We start from the raw sequence: 23026 nt of genomic DNA, 5'->3' as shown, positions 1-23026 counted from the left end.
AGATAAAAAAATCAGAAATTAAATCTGAAAACAATAAAGAAAGCATCCAAACATAAACAAAACTAAATTCCATGTATGTCTACGTCTAGGAAAATGTAGTAATAGAGTGCAGAAGGGCAAAGCTAAGCCTGAATTTCATCTTTCAAATTGATGAAAACCACATTGCTAATTTATTCATAAATTTTATCACATCGAAATCAATTATATTAATACGATACCTCAGTGCAAAGACACAATTCGGGGCAATTCGGACCACTGTGATCATGTTACAAAGAACAAATTAGATAATTCACAACATTGAGTACAGAAAAATTGAACAGAGTATACAATGAAATCATTGACATGAAAATGTCATAGTATAAGAGTGCTTACCAGAAAGCTGCAACGCAACAATCTGCAGAACAAACAGAACACAGGAAGATTAAAATTGAAGGTCAGATCATATTCACATAAAGAAAGAAAATACCAAAAATCCATACATCTAAAGTAAAGCCATGTGGAGCTGATGATTTAAAAATATATAATTCTAATTCTCCCATTCCTTTTAAGCCACGCACAGAGATTGAGACAGAAATATTTATACCTTCAATTTTGCCTATTAATCCAAACCCACAGAGACTAAGCACAACAACTGCAAAATTAAGAAAAAATTGCGTTAATTTCAACAGAATACCAAAATTTCGAAACCCTAATAATCTACTAAATTAGGGAAAATGAAAACAACTAAGAATCCAAACCAAATACATACAAATTACCTTAGAATGAACCAGAGCCCTCCAAAATTTACAAGGATTCGCTCCAAAAACCAATGATATTGGATTGATGTTTGGTTAGGTTTGGAGAAAGAGAATGAGTCTCGCGTCTCTAAGAGACTTAAAGATGTGACTAAGAGAGAGAGAGAGAGAGAGCGCGATAGAGACGAGTTGAGAGAGAGACAGAGAGACAGAGAGAGCGAGCGATAGAGATGGCGGCCGATGAGGTAGGGTTAGTCTCAGATCGGGAGAGAAATAGTGTAGGGTTTCGTGAGTGAGTCGCGATAGAGACGAGTTGAGAGAGAGAGACAGAGAGACAGAGAGAGCGCGCGATAGAGATGGCGGCCGATGAGGTAGGGTTAGTCTCAGATCGAGAGAAATAGTGTAGTGAGTGAGAGAGAATAATAAATTAAAACTTGAGAGAGGTTCTGATATAGTGCAAGCAAACCCACCCAAAGTTCTTATTTAAGCCAATGAGACAACGCCATGTGTCAAATGTTTATATAATTAAATAATGGTCGGTTCGGGTCAGGTCCAACGGTTTAAAAAATTTTGGACCCGAAGCCTGAACCGAAGTCAACGGTTCGGTTCAGGTCCAGCGTTGACTTTTTCGGTTTGGTCAAAAAAACCTTATTTTTCGGTTTGGTTTGGTTTGGTTCGGTCGGTTTGATCGGTTTATCGGTTTTTATGCCCACCCCTATTTTTTTCTTTCTCCATTAGCTTGTTTGGGTTAGAGCCTCAGCATCAAGCTTTTGGGCCGGGCTTAAACGCCATGGTACCAAAGAAAGAAAAATTAGTATACAGTGATAAAAAAAAACTTGAATAATAAGAATATCATAAATGAAATTTTGGTTTTGAATTTTGTGAATCAGGTTTTTTCTTTTGTAATAGGTTAATGAAGTGGTCCAAATTAGGTGGGTCTATTTAAATTTATAAGGGAAAAAACTATTTTGTCCATCGGCGATCATCCCTTAGATTAACTTCGACTGCTACGTAACCAACCAAATGAAGCTTTACTTTGTGCTTAACTTAAGTTTTTATATTATTTATAATATTATTGTTGAACACCAACGTACATTTTTCTTTTTTGTTACATAAATTATCATTTTCTCTTATAAAATTATAAAATTACACAATTATTCACTAATTAAAATAAACAAAAGGTAAACCTTACTATATATTTTCTTTAGGGAGTTTTGGTTTAAACTTAATAAATACTTTAATAATTTACGAACCTCTTGACACAAACAAGGTTGTTGTAATGGTTTGGGATTGAGGTTTCTAAAAACGCCATTCCACCACATTGCTTCAACCGCTCTCTCCTCCGCTCCTTCTCCTATGTCCTATTCGACCTAACCCTGTCCTTCCTCCCCTACCACATTGCCACCTCATACTTCCACCTCCTCCCTCACCCCCTCCTCCCCTCCCCTACATCTCTTGGCCCATCTATTGGATCCTCTAAGGCTGCATGCTAACCAGTGTGTGGATCATCGCACATGAATGTGGCCACCATGCCTTCAGTGACTACCAAATAGTGGACGACGTCGTTGGCCTCGTCCTCCACACTGCTCTTCTTGTCCTTTATTTCTCATGGAAGTACAGCCACCGCCGCCACCACTCGATCGACATCGGTTCGATGGAGCGGGAGGAAGTGTTCGTTCCAAAACCAAAGTCTAAGATGCCATGGTACACCAATTACTTCAACAACCCACCAGGCAGGCTCTTGGTTATTCTTGTCACTCTAACAGTCGGCTGGCCCTTGTATTTGGCTTTCAACATCTCGGCCCAGGAATACGACCGGTTTACATGCCACTACGATCCCAACGGCCCTATATTTTCCAACTGGGAGAGGCTCTAAGTACACATTTCTGACCTCGGGATCATGTCTGCTATTTATGTGCTCTATAAAATTGTCATGGCCAAAGGGTTTGTTTGGCTTGTTTGTGTTATGGGGTGCAATGATTGTGGTTAATGTGTGTTGTGCTAATCACATACTTGCAGCACACACATCCTTAGCTGCCGCACTACGGCGAGTCAGAATGGGATTGGCTGAGAGCATAGTCTGAAATATCGATAATATCGACGAAATATCGAGGATATTTCGGTTTTTTCGAATCACGGATATTTCGGAACATATCCATGTACATATCGTATAAATATCGACAATATCGACGATAATATCGGAAAATATCGATATCGATAATTTCGCTCACATTTCAGCAATATTTTGTCAAAATATCGGTGTAATATCACTAAAATATCGAAAATATCGATGTGCAGGAAAAAAAAAGAGTAAAAAAAAAAGGGAAAAAGGGGAGAAAAAAGCACAAAGGGGATATGAACCCCTCCCATTTTACTCCTCCAACATCTTAAATACCATATCACTTATGTTTTTGTAATAATATGCTAAAATATTTATATTTATATGGGTGGTATGTTAATAATTACATGCAAAACTATTTTGGAGATTTATCATTTGATGACTACTCTTCACAATACACTTACTCTACACATAGAGATGATGAAGATAGTGAAAAATTTGAACCTCATAGGAACTCTATGTGGTACTAAGTCACTCATGTATCTTACCATGCAATGTATAAAGTGTAAAATATTGTAGTAAATCATTATATATAAATGATTATGGTGTGTTTAATATTTTTTCATTAATTATTACATATTTTTTACACTCATAGTGTTTGGCCTCTTGCTGTATAATCAACTTAAATTAGTTAAATCCATCATGCAATGCATTTCCTTCTAATTTTTTGTGATAAACTCATAGATAATTGACTAAATAAACATTCTCCAAAGTTTCAATAAAAATTTCCAAGTTTTTCTTACAATTTCCGTGGTTTTTATTCAATTTTTATCGATATCGATAATATCCCGATATTTCCATCGAGATTTCCATATTTTTGGACTACCGATGTTTCCGATATCATCGATATTTTAGACCTTGGCTGAGAGGGGCTTTGGCGACTGTGGACAGAGACTATGGGGTGCTTAACAAGGTGTTCCATACACATGTTGTGCACCATCTCTTCTCTACAATGCCGCATTATCATGCAATGGAAGCAACCAATGTGCTCAAGCCTATTTTGGGAGAGTATTATAGTTTTGATGCAACTTCAATTTGGAAGGCTCTGTGGCGGGAGGCTAGAGAGTGCCTTTTTATTGAACCTGATGAGGATGGTGCTCAAAACGATATGTTTTGGTACCGGAACAAGTTCTGATTGGGGGCAAAAGCTTTAAATAGTGTGGTTTAAAATGTAATGTATGTTGTTTTAAATAGTGTCCATAAATAAGATACAAATTGGAAGGGTGCCAAGTATATTCGAATATTTAAATAGTATAGTGGCGCGTTTATACTTTTTAAATATATTATTTTTTTAATTATTTATTAATATAAAAAATAAAAAACAAAGTCTATAAAATAATTTAAAATAATTAATTACTATTAATTATGTAATTTATGAAATCATTAAAATATTAAAATATTCACTGAAGAAATAATAATGAAAACATAATTACAAATTAAAGTAATTATAAAAGCCTAAGATATTACTTAATTACATATATAATAAATCAAAGAAGTTGGCCAAAAAATAAAAGTGAAGAAACTAATTTTATATTTTAAAAATAAATATAAAAAAACCAAGAAAACCTATCCCGACGAAAATTCATCAGCAAGGGTATAAGCTAGCAAATATTTGCCGGATTAGACCTCTCCTGACGAAAGTTACCTCTACCAACAAAACTTCGTCGGTAGAGGCCTAATCCAGCAAAGTTTCACTGGGAAAGATATGTTCCAACAAACATTGGTCGAGATAGGTTTTTTTTTTTTTCTTTTCATAATAAGTATAAACTTAGTATCTTTAAGTCAATAAACATTGGGCGGTTATACTCGATTTTTTTCTAATTTAAAAAAATAAATAGTATAGCCAAATCCAAAGCCGAGCCTATAGCCAAGCCCATTAGCCCAACTCTCCAATGTTAATTGCACTTACCAAACCATCATAGTGCTTAGTTTATAAACACCCTTATAGGAGTGTAGATTTTCGATGTTGGATTTTCACAAAGGGCACCTCAAAAGATAAGCCTACAGAGAAATCTATTTTTTTTTTAATTGTTGGTGCAATGTGGAAATATATTTAAAGTGTATAGCCACTCGGCTATACTCTACAAAAAGAATATTTTAGAGGTCTAGGATTATTCACTATAGAAATAATAATTAAAATATAATTACTAATTTAACTAATTAAATGAGGCAAAAAAATTATTTAATTACTAAAAATAAAAATTTTAAAAATTAATTAACCTTAACATACTGATTTTAGGAATTTTTTTTTTTTTAAAAAAAAAAAAGTATCGCCGGGCGGCTATACACGTTTTGTCTTTTTTTTTTAAAAAAAAACTCGTATAGCCCAACGGCTATACTCTCCGAATTTAAAAAAAAAAACATAATGTAGCCATCCGGCTATACGCGCTTTTTTAAATTTTATTTTAAAAATAGTATAGTCGACCGGCTTTACTACTTTTTGACACGTGGCGCTTAGGGGATAGGCAGGTTTTTTTTTTTTCACAATATCGTATAGCAGGGCGGATATACATGGTTTGTTATTTTTAAAAAATAGTATAGCCGTGCGGCTATACTCGGTTTTAGTAATGTTTCTTAAAAATAGTATAGCCGCACGGCTATACTCCGTTTTTTCCTTTAAAAAAATAACATAGCCGCGCGGCTATACTCGGTTTTTTTACCTAATTTTATTTTTAAAATAGTATAGCTGTATGGCGATACTCGTTTTAACCTAATTAAATAATAATAATAATAATATACCCCTTGAGTAGCAGAATATGGATTTGTCTTTTTTAATTACTTTAAGTAGTAGTTATGTTTTAGTTATTATTTACTTAGTGAATTATTTATACTTAAATATTTTATTTAAAAAAATAGAAAATTTTAATTACTATTTATTAAATAATATAATTCATGAAGTTAATTAAAAAATTCAATACTAATTATTCACTAAAGAAACAATAATTCAATATAATTACTAATTTAACTAATTAAAGTACTAAAAATAAAATTGAAAAAAATTAATTAACCAAAACATAATTAGTTTATATTATTTCAAAAAAGACCTCTCTCGACGAAAGTTCTTCGGCAAATGTCTATCCCGGTGCAATTTGAGTATTAAACATTTTCCGACGACATTTCGTCAGCAGAGGTAACGTTCGTGGATAGATGTCTAATTAGGCAATTTTTGCCGGCATAGACCTGTACCGACGAAATTTCGTTGGGAGAGGCTTTTTGTTTTAATTTTACAAATATAAAATTAGTTTCTTTACTTTTGTTTTTTTTTTTTTTGCCAACTTCTTTAGTTTAATATATGCAATTTAGTAATATCTTAGCCTTTTTGAATTACTGTAATTCTTAATTTTGTTTTATTTATTATTTCTTTAGTGAATATTTAAATATGTTATTGATTTCATAAATGACTTAATAAATAGTAATTAATTATTTTAAATTTTTTAGTGGAATTTTTTATTTATTTTTATTTTTATATATTAAATAATAATTAAAATATAACATATTTAAGGAGTATAGAATCATTGTATTAATACAATAAGTAATGTGTCTATACAAGAACAGATTATACAAGGTATAGCTAGAGTATTATCCATTACGTTTAGGCCATTACCAAGGTATAGCTATTGTCCCCTTTTGGTTTTTTACTTTTCCAAAGTTATTACCCGTATAAAGAATTTAGCATTTTCCCATTTAATACTTGTATTATGCATGTACGTATGTATTTTTTAATAATACTTTCATTTTTCGTATGTCTTAAAGACTCGATATAATGATAGCAAACATGTAATACACATATTGTACACGTCGCACGTATTTTAATGATTATTTAATATCAAAGAACAAAAAACAAAGTCCACAAAATAGAACAAAAAACAAAGTCCACAAAATAATTCAAAACAATTAATTACTATTTACCAAGTAATTTACGAAATCAGTAAAATATTTAAATACTTATTAAATAAATAATAATTAAAACATAATTACTAATTAAAGTAATTAAAAAAAGGCTAAGGTATTGCTTAATTAGATGTATTAAATTAAAGAAGTTGGCCGAAAAACAAAAGTGAAGAAACTAATTATATATTTTTTAAATTAATAAAATTAATAAAAAGCAAAACAATCTCTCCAGAAGAAATTTCGTCAGGAGAGGTTTTAAAAAAATAAAAAAATATAAACTTAGTATCTTTAGGTCAATATTTTTTTTTCTTTTTAGTAATTAAATAATATCATAGCCTAATTTAATTACTTTCATTAGTAATTATGTTCTAACTATTATTTCTCTAGTGAATAATTAGTATTAAATACTTTAATTAACATCATAAATGATATTACTTAATAAACAGTATTTATTTTTTCAAAATTTTAAATTTAATAAAATTCTTAAATATTAATTATTCACTAAGTAAACAATAATTAAAACATCAATAATAATTAAAGTAATTAAAAAAGAGAAATTCATATTATGGTATTTATAGAGTATAGCTTCATGGCTGTACTTTTAAAATATTCTATTTGTAGAGTATAGCAGCGCGGTTATACTATTTAAAATAAATAAATAAATAAATAAATAGGGCCGCCTAGGTTCTATGCGGGTCCTTTTAAATAAAATAAATAGTATATACTCTTTCAATATCTAATGGGTGCCTTTTTTTAAAAAACAATATTTCTCCCTAATTTTCCTTTGTCGATAAGACTATAGTTTAGAGCATTATCCATTACGTTTAGGTCCTTACCAAGGTATAGCTATTGTCCCCTTTTGGTTTTTCACTTTTCCATAGTTATTACCTGTATAAACAATTTAGCATTTTCCCATTTAATATTTGTATTATACACGTACGTATGTATTTTTCAATAATACTTTTGTTTTCCGTATACATCTTAAAGACTCGATATAATGATAGCAAATGTATAATACACGTATGCACGTATTTTAATAATTATTTAATATCAAAGAACAAAAATCAAAGTCCACAAAATAATTCAAAACAATTAATTACTATTTACCAAGTAATTTACGAAATCAATAAAATATTTAAATATTCACTAAAAAAATGACTGCTGGTGGGCGAGGTCAGATTTGTCATTTCTATACTAGTCCTCATCATCCCTCATTTATGTAACAATGTAAATTTTGTAAGAACAATTAGGAAATATATATTTGTATAATGTTTGCCTTCGTTTGAAGTAATTTTTCACTGTGGTGGTGTGGTTGCTACTTGCTATATAGTGTTACACATTCACATATTATAACATGTGTGGATATGTGTTACTTTGAAGGCAACATGAAACATTTCTTTTTCAGTTCGATGAAATTTATAAAAAAAAAAAAATTGACTAGGCAACCCTAATTTGCGACAATTCACCTAATATAATCTAAATTACGAGAATGGAAATTCGAACTCCGGTGTAGAATGAGGAGCACTAGCTCAACTTGGCTAAGCCCATCTGCAAGCTATCACGCATTATCAATCAAGACTGAATTAATTAAAAGGGAAAAACTACAAAGCAAATACAACAAAATTTGAACTCAAACATAAGAGAATAAGAGGCTAATTATCAAAAGATCAAAATTCTTTAAATTAATGTCTTTTATTGCCTAGAAGTAGGTCCCTCTTCATCTCCATCCTTCGACTTTTTTTCTTCTCGTTTCCCCGAAGGCTCTTCAATTCCTTTGGTACCTTCGTTAGTACTTGGCCCACTTGGATCATTGATACTCATGGTGGGGGGATTGGTTGCAGTGCGAGAAGATGAGCCATTCTCAAACCCTGGACTATGATGTACGTAGTCAAAGAATGAATCCCCGGGCTTGAATCTTTTTCCACTTGTTGCAACTTCCAGTTTCCTTTTCTTTGCATGGGAGCTCATATGTCCCCCCAAGGCACTGCCGCTTGCAAACGACTTACCACACTCGAAGCACGTATACTCACCCATGGGTTTGGGCCGCCGGGGCCGAGACGACGTCGTTGCAATAGCAATAGAAGCAGCAGCAACTGTCGTAGTAGTGCTTTCCCTCGCAACAAGAGTTTGTTGGTGATCGTCTCGGGGTTCTTCTTTAATGATGGAAGAGGAAGTAGAAGGCTCGTGATTTGGGACAAACTGCGATTGGGATGAAGTGGGAAATCGAGTGGCTCTTACTAGGGTTGGCAGTGAAATTTGGTTGTCGCTCATGATGGATGCCCTTCCAATGTTGATATTGGAAGAGAACGATGGAGGTGGTCTAAATCTAGTTGCCGCATACATGATGGGGTTAGGACTAATATTTCCATAATGATAGGTTTGTGATGAACTTTGTTGGTTCCTCATGACTCCAGTGCGGTCATGGAATCCAGACAAAGTTGTAGGGCTTGAAATGTTATTTAAGGGGAAATGGGGTGCAAGTGCAACTCTAGGTGGTTGAAATCTCATAAAGTTGAGATTAAGGGCGTGGTTTGGAAATGTTGGACCAGTTTGGGTTGGTTGAATTGGAACATGAGTTTCCCTGATCATCATGTGTGGGTTGCTCATGATAAGGCCTGGTGGGGGCGGTTGATATGATCTTATCATGGGGATCACGGGTCTATCTGGGAAGACCACTCCGCCCCAATATGCAGGAGATGATGGGGAATGAAGTAGATGCATGTTTTGGAAGCCTGATCTCACTGCAGGCAAGCCATTCAAACCATAAGTAGTGGTAATAATAGTTGTGGAGTAATTATTGGACCTGTAGACCATTTGTGTGTGGATGAGACCATTTGTATTGTTGATGCTGCCTATTTGGTTGTGAATGTCGCTTGGGAAAGCCATGGGTACTAATTAAAAGTTGGAGAGAGAGAGAGAGAGAGAGAGAGTCCAAAACAATGGAATTTGGAGAGTTGTACTGAGTAAGTGAGTAAGAGAGTATTGTGCCTAATTGAGTTGTACTGTGTACTGCTATATAGTCTTTGTCATGGCCCCATGAAGTTCGAGAGGGCTTGCATGAAAGGAAACTTAGTTACTACTTCTTAATGACTTAAGGTAACTTTTACCCTAAAAGCAAAGGGTTTTGCTGGCATAGGTCAAATGCATGTATATGACGAGAAATTCATTTTCTTACAATTTGTGAAATATAGAAAATGATATCCGGTGATTATATATATAATCAAAAATTTCTGGTGATCCCAAACACAAAAATCTGATGAGAATTTTAATTTTTACTAACCAAATTAATTAAAAAAATTATAATTGTTCTACCATTCAAACCCAACTTTGTGGTTTAGCAGAGATTAACCCATGTAAAAAAAAAACTTTCAAGTTATGAAAATGGCACAAATTAACCTCCACCTAGCTAGCTAATACAAAGCTGGTTGGCAACATGGCACAAAATAAACCTAGGGTAGAAAAATATTCAACTTATGGAAATAGTACAAATATTTCATAATTTCCATTCAAGTACTGGGAGTAGCCAAGAATGCACATACATGTATCTGCAGTCATTTCTGTTTAGAAATGCATTTAATTTGTGCACCTCTCTGAGGATATGCTCCACAGCTTTCATATGCCATGCATGGATTTCAGTTTTCTGCAATATTTTACTCTTCTTCCTAATAAACCCAAAACATACGACTTTGGTCATATCACGAAAATATTGATAAATGTATTACTCGTGGCAAAACCCATTAAACTTTTCTACCCAAAAAAGGAATTAATCCCTGGCTCTATACACGTACCTTATATGCCTCAAATTGGCTCTCATAATATATTAAATACAAATTGGTTCTAATTGAGTTTGAGATAAATAATCGGAGTTTAGTAGAACAATATTGTTTTTAATTTATAAGTTGTGTTTTGGTATATGGATGCCCTTGGGTGTTTCTGTTTTAAAATTTAGTTATATTCAAATTGGCGCGAAGCGTTGACCGTTATATTGAAACGTATGTATAACTTGAATTGAAGGCAACACTAATCGTTTTTATTTTATTTTATATAGAAACTTAGTTATAGTTAAATTGGCGGCAACACAGACCGTTGTACAAAAGCTTAGTTGAAATTACTTTAGCGGCAATATTATGTATAATCGTTCTGAGATAGTTATCAAACTACTATTAACTAAGATGTATCTCTTTTTGTTGTAATGACCAAATCAAATCATTAAAATCAAAGCGAGCTGGAATACATTATCCAAAAGCCAAACGGTGAAAGTTTCAATGCGAGAAGATAGCCATTCTCAACCCTAGAATGTGGTCAGAGAATAATGAGTCCTCAGGCTTGAATCTGTTGCCATTTATTGCAGCTTCCAATTTGCTATTCCTTGTATAGGAGCTCAAATGGCACTGCCACTTGCAAATGATTTGCCACACTTGAAGCACTAATGCTCACTCAGGGCTAGGGGCTCGGGCTATTGTTGAGACGACGTTGCCGCAACAACAACAACAATATGAGATTGGCACTGCAGCTTGGTTGTTGCTCATGATGGTTGCCCTTCCAATATTGATATTGGATGAGAATGATGGAGGTGGTGCCCTATACATGATTGGGTTATGACTAATATTTACATAATGGTTTTGTGATGAGAAAGTTGTAGGGCTTGCAATATTATTTAGGGGGAAATGGGGTGCATGTGCAACTGCAGGTGGTTGAAATCTATTAAGATTGAGATTAAGGGTGCTGTTTGGAAATGTTGGACGGGTTTGGGTTGGTTGAACTTCCATGATCATCCCGTGTTGGTTGATCATGGCAATGTCATGTCCACCTCGTGGACGTGGTTGATATGATCTCATCACAGGAATGACAGATGTATTTGGGAAGACTGGTATGCCCCGATATGCGTCGAATGATGAGGCATGAATCAGATGCAAGTTTTGGTAGCCTGATCTCACTGCAGGTAAGCCATTCAAATCATAAGTAGTGCTAATAGCAGTATGAGTAGGGCTATAGGATGAGTTCAACACCCTTTGTGTATGTATGATATGGCTATCATGATGAGATATATTGGGAATGGGCAAATGGATGTTGGTGCTTGAATATATGTGAGGGTGAGGGATTTGGTTGTACACGTCCTTTGGGAAATCCATGGGTACTAATTAAGAGTTTATGTAAAGGAGAGGACAGTGAGAGAGAGAGAGAACTAAAACAATGGGATTTCGAGAGTGTTGTGCTAAGTAAGTGACTATTGTGCCCAATTGACTTGTACTATGTATTGTTATATAGACTTTTTCATGGGCCCGAGAGCCCACATATAGAAATGGGCATGAAAGCAAACTCGGTTAGTTTCTTTATGACTTAGGGTAACTTTTTTTGGTCAAATGACTTAGGGTAACTTTAGCAAAGGGTTTGTTGGCACACCTCAAATGCATGCATATGGGAATTTCATTTTCTTACCATTTGCAAATCTAGGAAATCCTATACGGTGATTTTATCTATGGAAAACCAAAAAAAAAGAAAAAGATGAGTTTTTGCACCTCTCTAAGGCTATGAGCTTTCATCCCGAGATAGGGACCAGGTATGAATACCATCCTTATCCCCACTTTCTATATCTGCCCTGTCTTTCCTACCACTCTCGCTAAGAATTATCAGAGAATCCTCATCTCCGTCCCAACCACTCCTAGAATTCCAGAATTCTTTTATATAAAAAGAATTCTACATTATAACAGTTATCTTTCACCTTAAACTATCATTTTATTATTGGATGGCCAACACAAAATCGCGGGAAAAGCTTGGCCGTGGACTTGAAATTAACTTAGTTCTTAAGTAAATTATCATTCAACAAAATGGTAATGTTGTTTCTTTTTCCTTGACAACGCACACTCACCAACCATATAGTAATAGTACATTCAATTTGAGGCCAGATATGATAATTATTGCAACAGCCATATATATATATATATATATATATATATATGTAACCCTATGTTATATATACCTGAAGACTTCTGGCTCCCACTTAAACATAGATGAAACTCATTAATTTCTTCATTTTGTGTATTAATTAAGTTCATAATAAGAACAACACCATAACAAAATGGGCTGGGCTCCATTGGGCCTACCCAGCCCACAATCCTAACTTTCAATTTCTGAAAATGGCACAAATTAACCTCTCTCCGCGTAGCTAATACAAAGTGGGTTGGCAATTTGGCACAAAATTAACCCTTTTTTTTTTTTTTTTGGTCTGAAATATGGAAATTTCATAAAAAGGCAAACAGCCAAGAGAAGTACACAACCTATAAAGTAGCTAGGCACAACGAAACAACAAGAAATAAAACATCACAGCTGCATGGAAGGAGGACTAATAAAAAGACGTAGTCATAAGACAACCGGATACGTCGAGAAGCCCACACAACCGCAAACATTAAGCACTCCTTGGGGGGCATGGTAAACCATCTTTGTTCAGGATATGCATTAGAGAGCTAGGTTACGGAATTGGTACAAATATTTCATGCTTTCTATTGAAGGAAGGAGTAGCCAAGAATGTACATACATTGTATCTGCGGTCGTTTCTTTTTAGAAATGCGTTTAATTTTTGCACCTCTCTAAGACTATGAGCTTTCATTTGCCATGCAAACAAACTGCATTAAATAAGCAGCCGGTTTTCAGTTTTTTAACATTTACTCCTCCTCCTAATAAGCCCAGAAGGGACAGATTCCTTCTTATCACAAAAATAATGACCTCGGTCACATCTGACTTGGCCACTCGTGGCAAAAACACATTAAAAATTTTAACCCAAAAAAGAAAAACGTTACGGGCACCAACTTGTTCATTCCTGGCTATATATAACCCAATTCATTTACCTTATTTGCCTCACAACCCCTCTCATCATATATTGAACTCATTTCTCTTTCAATACGCCCAAAAAAATTATTAATCTCTCTCTCTCAGCAGCCTTTCCCAAATTTGTTCAATCAATCAACCCAATGGCTTCCTCATTGTTTCGTTTTGGCCTTCACGATGAGACCATAGAAGCTACTCGACTTCGTTTGAGAAGTCACCCCAATTATTCTGCTTTGAACAACTGTTTGAGTGAGAGCTGTGGTTTGATGAGCTCTTTTTGCCCTCATTCTCACCCATCTCATAATCCTCATCATCAGCCTCAGCCTCTGCTCATGGGTAACAACATTGTTAACCCTAACATGAGGCTTATTTCTTATCAAAACCAACAACCCCTCATTTCCCACCATATGCCTAGAAGTAGGGTCCACATACACACATTCATAGATATTAACGAACCCGCAGCAGCTCAAGGCCTAGGCGGCAGACCTCATCTTCTTCTTGCTCAGCCGAGCAGCAGCAGCTCTCTGAGAGCCCATGAGGAGGTTCTGAGAAGTCAGCTTCTCAGTGCAACCTCAAACGCTGAGCGCTTTCTTGGCCAGTCCATTTTCCCAAACCCTACTTCTTCTTCTTCTTCTTCTTCAGTCCTCCGAAACACCAACCCAGTGAACCGTCACCATCCAATTCATTTCGGTACTAATAACACTGCTGGTTCTACTAGTAGAGTTAACAAGAGAGCCGAAGCCTCAAGCAGCCATGCCCCTTTTAATTTTCAACGACCAAAATATTTTAACAACTATGGTCATATATTTCCTTATCGTTCTCAAAATTCCCAGCCGCCAACAGTAATTTCTATTGAGAGTGATGATGATGTTTCTTCTTCTGATGATGAACCTATTGTGGCTGAGCCAATCAGTGTTTATATCCCAACACCTCAACCCAAACCAAGTGAGTATCAAAGCAAAGAGCCAACACCTGAAGAGCCAACAAACTTTCAAAATCTTAACTCTCCAAATTCTGATGATGCTCGTCGTGATCAGTCCAATGGCGACGGTGACGTTGGTGATTTATTAGTTGTTCCTGATGAGCATGTTGATCAGGTTGCTGTTTGTGATCTGGGAGACGGGAAAACACGCAGCCTAAAACACGACAAGAACGGGCCGTACACCTGCTCCAAATGCAGGCGGGTCTTCGAGACGTCGCAGTTCTTTGCCTCTCACGCAAGGTCCGTTCACCCCAGGAGCCCTGAAGAGATAGCAAGAGGAGAAGCACTGAAAGCGGACAGAAAAAGCAAGAAGAGGGTTCCCCGGAAAGAGAAAAAGCAAGAACCAAAGAGGAAGAAAGTGAATAAGAAGTGTGCTTCCATGAAAGAGAAAGATCCAGAACCAAAGCAGAAGAGATCTAGAGTGAGTAAGAAGAGTGTGACCATGAAAGAGAAAGATCAAGAGCAGGTTGTTGCAGCTTCTGGATTTGCGGGATATGGATCTGGTGGAGCAGACAGCACAGTCACTATCGTGTTGCCTCATGGTGAGAGCTATTCCCATGAAACAATAAGAGCAAAGAAGAGGAAAGCCCGTAGTATGAATGTTCCTGCTGCAGTTGCACCAGACTCTGGAGGAGCAGGTGATGGTCAGGTGGATGTCAAGATTGGAAAGAAGAAGGATAGTGAGAAGGCTGGACCTTCTGGATATGGTGGAATGTACTTTGAGGGCCTATATGAGGTTGAGGTGCAGATGGAACAGAAATAAAGAGCTGATCAAGTGCTCAACAATTGAAAGTGGTTTTAGTCTATCTATCTTTTGAATATGAATTGGATCTATTATAATTAGTTTGTGTCGGAAGTTTAATAGGACAATGTGGTTTCTAATTGAGAATCTGTGTTTGGGTCTATGAATGTCCTTGGGTGTTTCCTATACGTGTTTGGGTTTAGTAGAACAATGATGTTTTTAGTTTATAATGTGTTTTTTGTATGTTCTTGGGGTTTTTTGTATGTTCTTGGGGCTGTTTGCTATAATATGTTTTAAAATTTAGTTATATTTAAATTGTCGCGCTTTATTGACCGTTATATTGAAATTGGCGGCAACACTAAACGTTACGTAGAAACTTGTTGTAATAAAATTGGCGGCAACACAAGCCGATATATAAAAGTTAGTTAAATTACAACTTAGTTGTAATTACTTTGACGGCAACATGTGCCGTTATATAAAAGTTAGTTAAAATTATAACTTAGTTGTAATTACTTTGGCGGCAACGCGAACCGTTACACACAAATTTAGTTAAAATCACAATTTTGCCAACTCATACCGGTATTAACCATCCAACGTACCATTATTAATTATCCAACTACTATTAACAATTGTGTATCTTTTTCGGTAATGACCAAATCCTATCATTAAAATCAAACCAAGCTAGAAAGTTCTAGCACATCATCCAAAACCAATAAAAACATCCACACTACTAGACCATCCTCAATCCAAAGAGTTGCAAGGGTGAGACCATTGCTTAGTAGGGTAGGCTCTAGTGCAAGTTTTTGGGAAAAATATAAATTTGGGGCTAATGTTAAAAAAGTCTACCCAACTTGGTGGTAAAAATTGGTTCACTCCTTTCCCTTCCCACAATTTTGAAGACAAATTCTCTCAGCCACCTAAGCATAATAGACGGATAGAAAAATTTCAACCTACCATTGTAAAAAATTTATAGTTCCGTCCGTCTTTGTGTGAAATTGTAAGATAAAGCATGTGTAAAAAATTATAGGAAAAAGGTAAAAGAATGTTATATACAAATTTTGCTACAAGCAATACATAGCTCACTATGTAATTCACTTTAGTACTCTTGAAATTCCTGACTAAATAAGACTTGGGAAAGCAGCAGAAATGCTCTAAGGTTTTCTTGCTAATTCATTCTTTATATCCTGAAAACCCTTTTTCTTTTTTTGTTGTTGTTGAAGCTGTAATAAATTATGCCCATCTTTGCCTTAAAAAATGTAAAACGCCTGCAAAATTGTAATTATTACAGAGGAACAATCCTAGCATGTCTTTCATACTAGATTAAAGGTTTTCTCCAGAAATAATGGCATGTAGCAGTTTTGCACTCCATGTTACTTCAGCAAGGTTTTCTAGAGGAACTGCAATATCTTCTGTGCTTTCCCTTAAAAGCACCCTGCATTCTGGAATCCATGCACTAATTAAACCACAGAATCATCAACACTCAATCGTCTCCATCGAGTGATGCATCGACAGATTCTAATCTTCAAAACTCAGAAACAAGAAATAAACCAGACGTGTATACATACACACCAGTGACACCACAGTGTTTGTTGTTGATTTTTGTGTAAAATTTGTGGAGAATAAGTTTATGTAGAAGTGACTAACCAGATATTTTGCTGAAGTTGAGCATAGATACTGCAGCAAGGATCTTCTGCTCAACCTGCTCACCATTCTTCAGCCTCTCTTTTAGTGGAAAAATGAGAGATGAGAAGGCTGTGAGCTGAAACTCAGAACCAGACAGTGAAGAAAGTGCACGGCTCAACCATTCCGCCGTGATTAGGCACACCCTCATCAAATCCAAGTTTTCAGATCCTAAACACTTTGAAAGGGTTTCTAAAAAAGACTTTTTCCCATTACCAAGCAGTGTAACTGTCAAGTTCCTCAACCAATCTTCAATGGAATTGTCTTCGTCATCCTATAATTTGAAGAATTAAAACATCAGATAATTATCTTTAAACATATAACTAAAGTGATTGATTTAGAATTTTAAGTTTCTTTCACTTAAGAAAGCGGGAAAACAGAATATGGTATTGAAAATCTAAAGAAGCTATATCTAGTGACATGGTATGAAATTATGAATATAGATAAGAAATTCTCTGGACAAAGAATATGGGGATCGAATGTATGTACCGATGGAGATGCGCCATGAGCCAGTGAACCATCTTCGTTGTCAACTGAATTCACTTCACAATTGCCACTAAAATCTGCTGGCTTTAAGATCCAACTTCGCGACAACAATTTCCCTGAGAAAGAGAAGTACCTTCTCAAGATAAGAAGTGCTTTGCAACAATTCTCTCGGACATTTGCATCAGTTAAGCTGCAATCAAGAGCCTCTGTAATTGCATCAACAGCTTCCTCTCTATGCATGCCATACTTCTGAGGTTCTACTTCTACCTGTAACAGATGGTTGTCTTAGTTAACAACATTTGATCATGCAGAATAGGGATAGAGACAATAGCTTCTAATAAACAGAAATGGGAGTTCAAAGTATCACTGGATCATCAAATGTTGAAAGTAACCATCAAACATAGGGCAACCTCTGAGGTCTGTTTGCCTTCTTTCTATGAGCACCCACAGAGGATTAGCCTGTTTTAGGATCCCTACGCTATGGCTACTTCTTCAGAACAAGATACTTATAATAATATCAGTAGCTTAGTATCTAAGTCACTTTTCTTTCATACCACCAGCAACCTAAACAGTTCAGATAAATGAAACTTTTCATCTCTCAACCAAGCAGCCATCAATTCCCTTCAAGTCTGAGCTCAAAAGATGAGTGGCAATAGCTAAATTCCTAAATTACTGCAGGTATATGCACCATTAAGCATGTAGGGAAATTATTCCTGCAAATCAGAAATTATAGCTCACATTGTCCAAAAAAAATTTGATTGTCATATATTTTATTTTCACACAACATAATGCCTTCCACAGTGACTACTTCAGAGTTTAAGGGGGCGCTACTAATGCAAGAAGGGGTCAAGCAAAGTGGCATGGCATCAAGAATAAATGGAGACAATTAGGATGGAACTTTTAGAAAATTCCTGTGAACTACTTAAGGAGTGTACCAGAAGATCTACGTGTAACAAAAGTACTGCAACCAAGGATCTGTGATTGGCTGGAGAACTCTGGAGACACACAAGCAAAACATCCATTGCATTCACAATCCCTTCATTCTGCAAGCCACTGAGAAATGTTCTGACATCTTTCTTCCTGATATGAAAAAAAAAGAAAAATCAACGATGAAAGGTACTAGCAGACACCATATAACCACAAAGGCATTTATTAATTGTTTCAAGCCTTCAACAACCAATCCAAGTTCATCGGAAATTTCCATACAAAATTTCTTTTATATGTTATCTCCACATCACCATTATACAGTGTGTTTATGCACATATCCAAAACTAAAAGATGGCAAGGTTTTCATGTAGTGGATTCTGAATTGCTCACACGCATGCACAATGAAGATAAAAAGAATATATGAAGGGGACTGCTGACAGACTCATTCAATTTTAATAAAAATATCTATATATTCAGAAGCAACCAGAGCAGCTCATTTGACATGTATTACCAGCAAGCCAATGTTACTCACCCCTTCAGGCAAATCAGTTCTGTCAACAACAACACTGCATTTGTTCTTATCTTAATCTGCTTGCTCTGAAGTAGTTCCATAACATACTGTTTGTTAATGTCTCTTGCTATTATATTCCTACAATCTGCATCTGCTTCTATACAACAGGACAACAGCGCTGCAGCACGAGATTTCTCTTCCAGCTTTCCTAATTCAAACAATTGAAGAAGAAACTGCAAGCCTCCAAGAGACGTAAGGTGCTTGGCATTTTCTGTCCTTTCCTCTTTGCTGAAACAAGTGAGAAGCTGCTCTAGCACGAAGATAGCTCTCTCATCATAGTGTTTGGATCCATCTCTCCCTGAGGTCCCCACTACTTGAGAGGCAAAAGCCAAGAGTTTCCTACAATGTTCAGATTTCCAACTATGAATCACACGCTTTAGGATGTAGTTGTGAAGAGGCACTGCTACACATTCCAATGATTTTCCTGTCACAGGACATGTTCTGTTTCCTTTATCAAACCATGCCTTGATGGCTAACCGCTCAAAGGTTTGACCAGTCTCTAGAGTCACTGGATCTTCAAACAACCTTCCAGTTAGAGGGCAAATGAAGTCCTGGGGAATGCTCCAGAAAATGATTCCTTCTTCAAAGTAATTTCCATGTAACTCTGTGTCAAGGGAATGTAAACATGAGAAACAAATCGAGATGTGCACTAAAGGGTATAATATCTTAGATGTTCCTTTTGACTCACCTTCGAAAGAAGACCTTTCTTTGATTGGCTGCACTTAAAGAGAAAAAGTATAAATACCATAAACTAGAAAATGACATTGTACATAGTTAAAGATTTTAGAAAGAATTCAGTACATTTACAATAGAGCTGGCAATTGATGCTTCACTGCAATTTGAAACAGTTGAACCCTCCGCGCGTTGCTGTTCATAATTGGATTTTTCAAGGGTTTTGAGGGTAAGCTTATTCTCTTTTGCACATGCTGATGCATGCAGCATCTGGGTGCTTTCTGTATTTTCTCCACATATGTTATCAAAGTGATGATTCAGGTCAATTTCTGGTAGATCACTCACTCCAAGATAACCCCACTTTTGCTCTTCTGTCATTAAGAGTCCATTTTCCTACAGAAATGTTTTAGAGCATGAAATTGGATTTAGTAAAATATTTCAGATTTTTTTAACACTCTTCCCGGTGTGATATAGTTTTTATTTAGAATCAATTCCAAATAAACATTAATTGGATAAAGCTTCTTATGTTCAAGAGAAAATGAAAGGCAACACTGCTGCTAATTACTATAGAAGTTATTCATAAGACAATCCCAGCATAGAATGGGTAAACATCTATAAACCCTAGAAATTTTTAGATGTGCTTGGATAAAGAATTAATTCACACACAAAAAAAGGTTACTTACAGAAAGAAATCCATCTTCTGGTGCCCTCTTAGTGGATTCTTCTTCAACATCTTGGTACCTATATTGAACTGTTTCAGAAGAGTGCTGACTTGTTTGTTTAGCATCAGCTGAACCATCGGAACTTCTCATACAACTATGAAAGTTTTCTATATCTCCATCATCTTCAGCCTCATCAGATTCAGGTTTACTTGAACGACCAAACACAGAATCGTACAGTCTTTTGCTGACCATTGACTGGGGACCACCTGGACTAGGGGCCTCTGAAGAATGACTATGAGAACCTCCCTGCTGAACTTCCTGAAGAGATACAGATGGGATAGGAATGGAAGGGATTGGAGGAGATTCAGCTCCTTCTGTAAGCCAGTCCTTGTAGTATACTGCAAATTGGTAAGTACCAGAATCTAAAATTTCATTGTACGCTTTTCCTAAAAGCTTCAGTTTCCTTGGCTTGTTTTGTCTATCTGCTAGAGAATCAGCTTCTTGATCATACCAAACCTTTAAATGTGAAAGATGCGGAAGAAACAGGTGGTCCCATAATTCAGGCAACAATGTTGTTCTTGCGTGAAAGGGTGTATCACAAAACACTAGCAAAAGATGCTTAGCTGATACCCTGTCTTTCTTCTGTAGCTTATACACTACACTGAGGTAGAGATGAGCACAAGCTGACAATTTATAGTTAGGAACCCCAGATGTAAATCCATCCTTCAAATCAGCTGAGTTCAAACCTGTGATAACACTAAGCTGCAAAGAAGCTCTTTTTAAATCCTTTTCACTTGCAGATTCCTCTGCAGCCTTTTCCACTGTTTCAATTGCCTGCTCAAGGCTGGCTATGATTCTGCTCTCAGAATGCCCTTCTTCCTGATGAATAAAGTTTAGGGAGGAGATACAGTTGTCTCTTAGTGCACTCCGGAAGTTGTCATCTTTGAGAAAACGTTTAATATATCCACTTAGGATGGAGACCATGGCTTGGATAGCAATTTCATCGAGAGCAGGTTCAGAAACTGCCCGTAAGACTTTGTCACGCTTTTGACCACGAGCATCTTCAGAATTTTTGCTATATGATGAATCTCTCCTTGATCTGTCATGAGAGGTCTCAGGCTGTTTCCTGCTTTGCCTATTATTCTCACTAAAACTTGTACGTCCAGCCACATGTTTGTTTGAACTTGAACCGTGGCTATGTCTCCTATCCACCTCTGTCTCCTTCATTGACCTCTCTTCAAATCCTTCGTTTTCCATACTTCCATTAGAATACTTATCCTTCCTTCTTTCTGAGCTATACAGTTCATTTGAATATATGTCCTTGTATCTCTCAAAGTCTTCATCATCAACCTCAACTATCTCATTTGCTGCCTGATTCTGGGGAAAAATGCTATTTAAACTTCTAGCTTCCCACACACTGCGGCTGGTAGGACCTTTTCCTCCAAGTCCATCCCTAATTTCTTTCTTTGATCCTCCCTCTATTTTGTCTCTTACAAGAAGATCTTCTCTTGCTCTCCTACCTCTAATATCATCACCTGTTGGCAGATTATTTCTCACACCATACCGAGACACATCAGACCTTGTTTTCTCCGGCCTTATTCTATCTCCTGACATGGAATGTTTCCTGTGTTCTTCTGAATTAGGAAAATGACGTATAGTTGAACCAGAATGGTAGGAAGTCCTCGACCTGGTCAATGATTTTCTTCCTTTAAACCCATCTTCTGCTAGAAGATCCTCCAAAGACGATGCCATTTGTGCTGCTGATACTAAAACCTTTCTTCACACTTATCTTATGCCAAAGAAGAAAAAAACCAAGTTTAATAGCTGAAACTAAATCTTCATCTGTTTCATACAAAACCACCATGCAATGAAATCCAAGAAAATCAAAGGCACTGTAAATTATGCAAGAGCAGAATATCCTCTGGATGTAAGATTTGATCAATTTTTCCCTATAAATACTTCAAAGCACATGCCTGCCACCTAAATTTTTTATGTTTTTTAGTATCGTGTAATCATAAGTTGAAAACTTTTTTCCTCAATGAATGGTGAACAATGACCAGTAATACGAGGCTACTCATCCAGTGTGATCAAAATTCATTTAGAAACAGAAACAGAACCAAAGAGACAATAAAAAATTGGAAAAAGAAAGAACCACAGAGATTTGACAAATGCAAGCATTATCTTGAACCTATAATCTACTTCATAAGCACCAAATTTTCCTACCCTCTTGAGCCAAAATCAAATATTTTGAATCATAAATTCATTTACTCCTTTGACTAATGATCTAAACTTACTTAGAGTCGGTCTAAAAACCCAGAGAGCATCATATAGTATATATTATATATATTCTGTAAAGACGTCATTTTTCTCACCTTCAAGCTCTCCTCAGCGAAATTCAAGGCACTTGAGGAAACTTCAGGCAAAACCCAGTCGCCGAGATGCCAAAGGCATATTAGTTGTTGAATGACTGGAACTCAAACTACTGGCTCCGCAGTTGGCAGTTGGCACAGCAACAATCCAAGAAGAAGAAAAGATTTGGTTTTGATCTTCAAGGAAGAATGTGGTGGAGGGAATCTTAGCAAGGAACAAGTAGGGAATGAAAGAGATGCTGGTTAAAGAAAAAACATGAGCTGGGTTTGTTTATAAATTAAGAACTGCAAGCCATAAGATAAAACAAAAACAAATGAGAAATTGATGGAGAATTGTAACAATAGGCAACGAGGCAATCACTGAGA

At 36.0% G+C, this 23026-nt stretch overlaps 1 protein-coding gene, 1 long non-coding RNA gene and 1 pseudogene across 2 annotated transcripts; 1 reads left to right on the top strand and 2 right to left on the bottom strand.

Annotated features, from left to right (window-relative positions):
- Positions 1 to 6: 6 nt before the first annotated feature.
- Positions 7 to 1138, bottom strand: LOC117632531. The gene is made up of 4 exons (XR_004586483.1): positions 756 to 1138; positions 584 to 631; positions 373 to 394; positions 7 to 255 (listed from the first exon to the last, which is right to left on the bottom strand). It is a non-coding gene; the product is annotated as an uncharacterized LOC117632531 (long non-coding RNA).
- Positions 1139 to 1266: 128 nt separating this feature from the next.
- On the top strand, positions 1267 to 3988 carry LOC117633057 (annotated as a pseudogene).
- A 12329-nt stretch (positions 3989 to 16317) lies between these two features.
- Positions 16318 to 22043, bottom strand: LOC117633033 (putative E3 ubiquitin-protein ligase LIN-1). The gene is made up of 8 exons (XM_034366704.1): positions 20313 to 22043; positions 19759 to 20022; positions 19646 to 19673; positions 18919 to 19561; positions 18395 to 18539; positions 17463 to 17726; positions 16938 to 17247; positions 16318 to 16732 (listed from the first exon to the last, which is right to left on the bottom strand). The coding sequence occupies exons 1-8, from the start codon at positions 22041 to 22043 to the stop codon at positions 16614 to 16616; spliced, it is 3504 nt and encodes a 1167-aa protein (XP_034222595.1). The 3' UTR covers positions 16318 to 16613.
- Positions 22044 to 23026: the final 983 nt, after the last annotated feature.

This window comes from Prunus dulcis, chromosome 6, assembly GCF_902201215.1.
Source record: "Prunus dulcis chromosome 6, ALMONDv2, whole genome shotgun sequence".
NCBI classification, from domain to species: domain Eukaryota; kingdom Viridiplantae; phylum Streptophyta; class Magnoliopsida; order Rosales; family Rosaceae; genus Prunus; species Prunus dulcis.
This window is presented reverse-complemented; position numbering and strand designations above follow the sequence as displayed.

Bases quoted from the DNA above. Each gene is read 5' to 3' on its own strand.
- LOC117633033 (XM_034366704.1), bottom strand. From the start codon at position 22,043: ATGGCATCGTCTTTGGAGGATCTTCTAGCAGAAGATGGGTTTAAAGGA. The intron at 19,562-19,645 runs GTGAGTCAAAAG...CCCTTGACACAG, and splicing joins AGAAAGGTCTTCTTTCGAAG to AGTTACATGGAAATTACTTT. The intron at 18,540-18,918 runs GTGAGTAACATT...TTTTCATATCAG, and splicing joins GAACTGATTTGCCTGAAGGG to GAAGAAAGATGTCAGAACAT.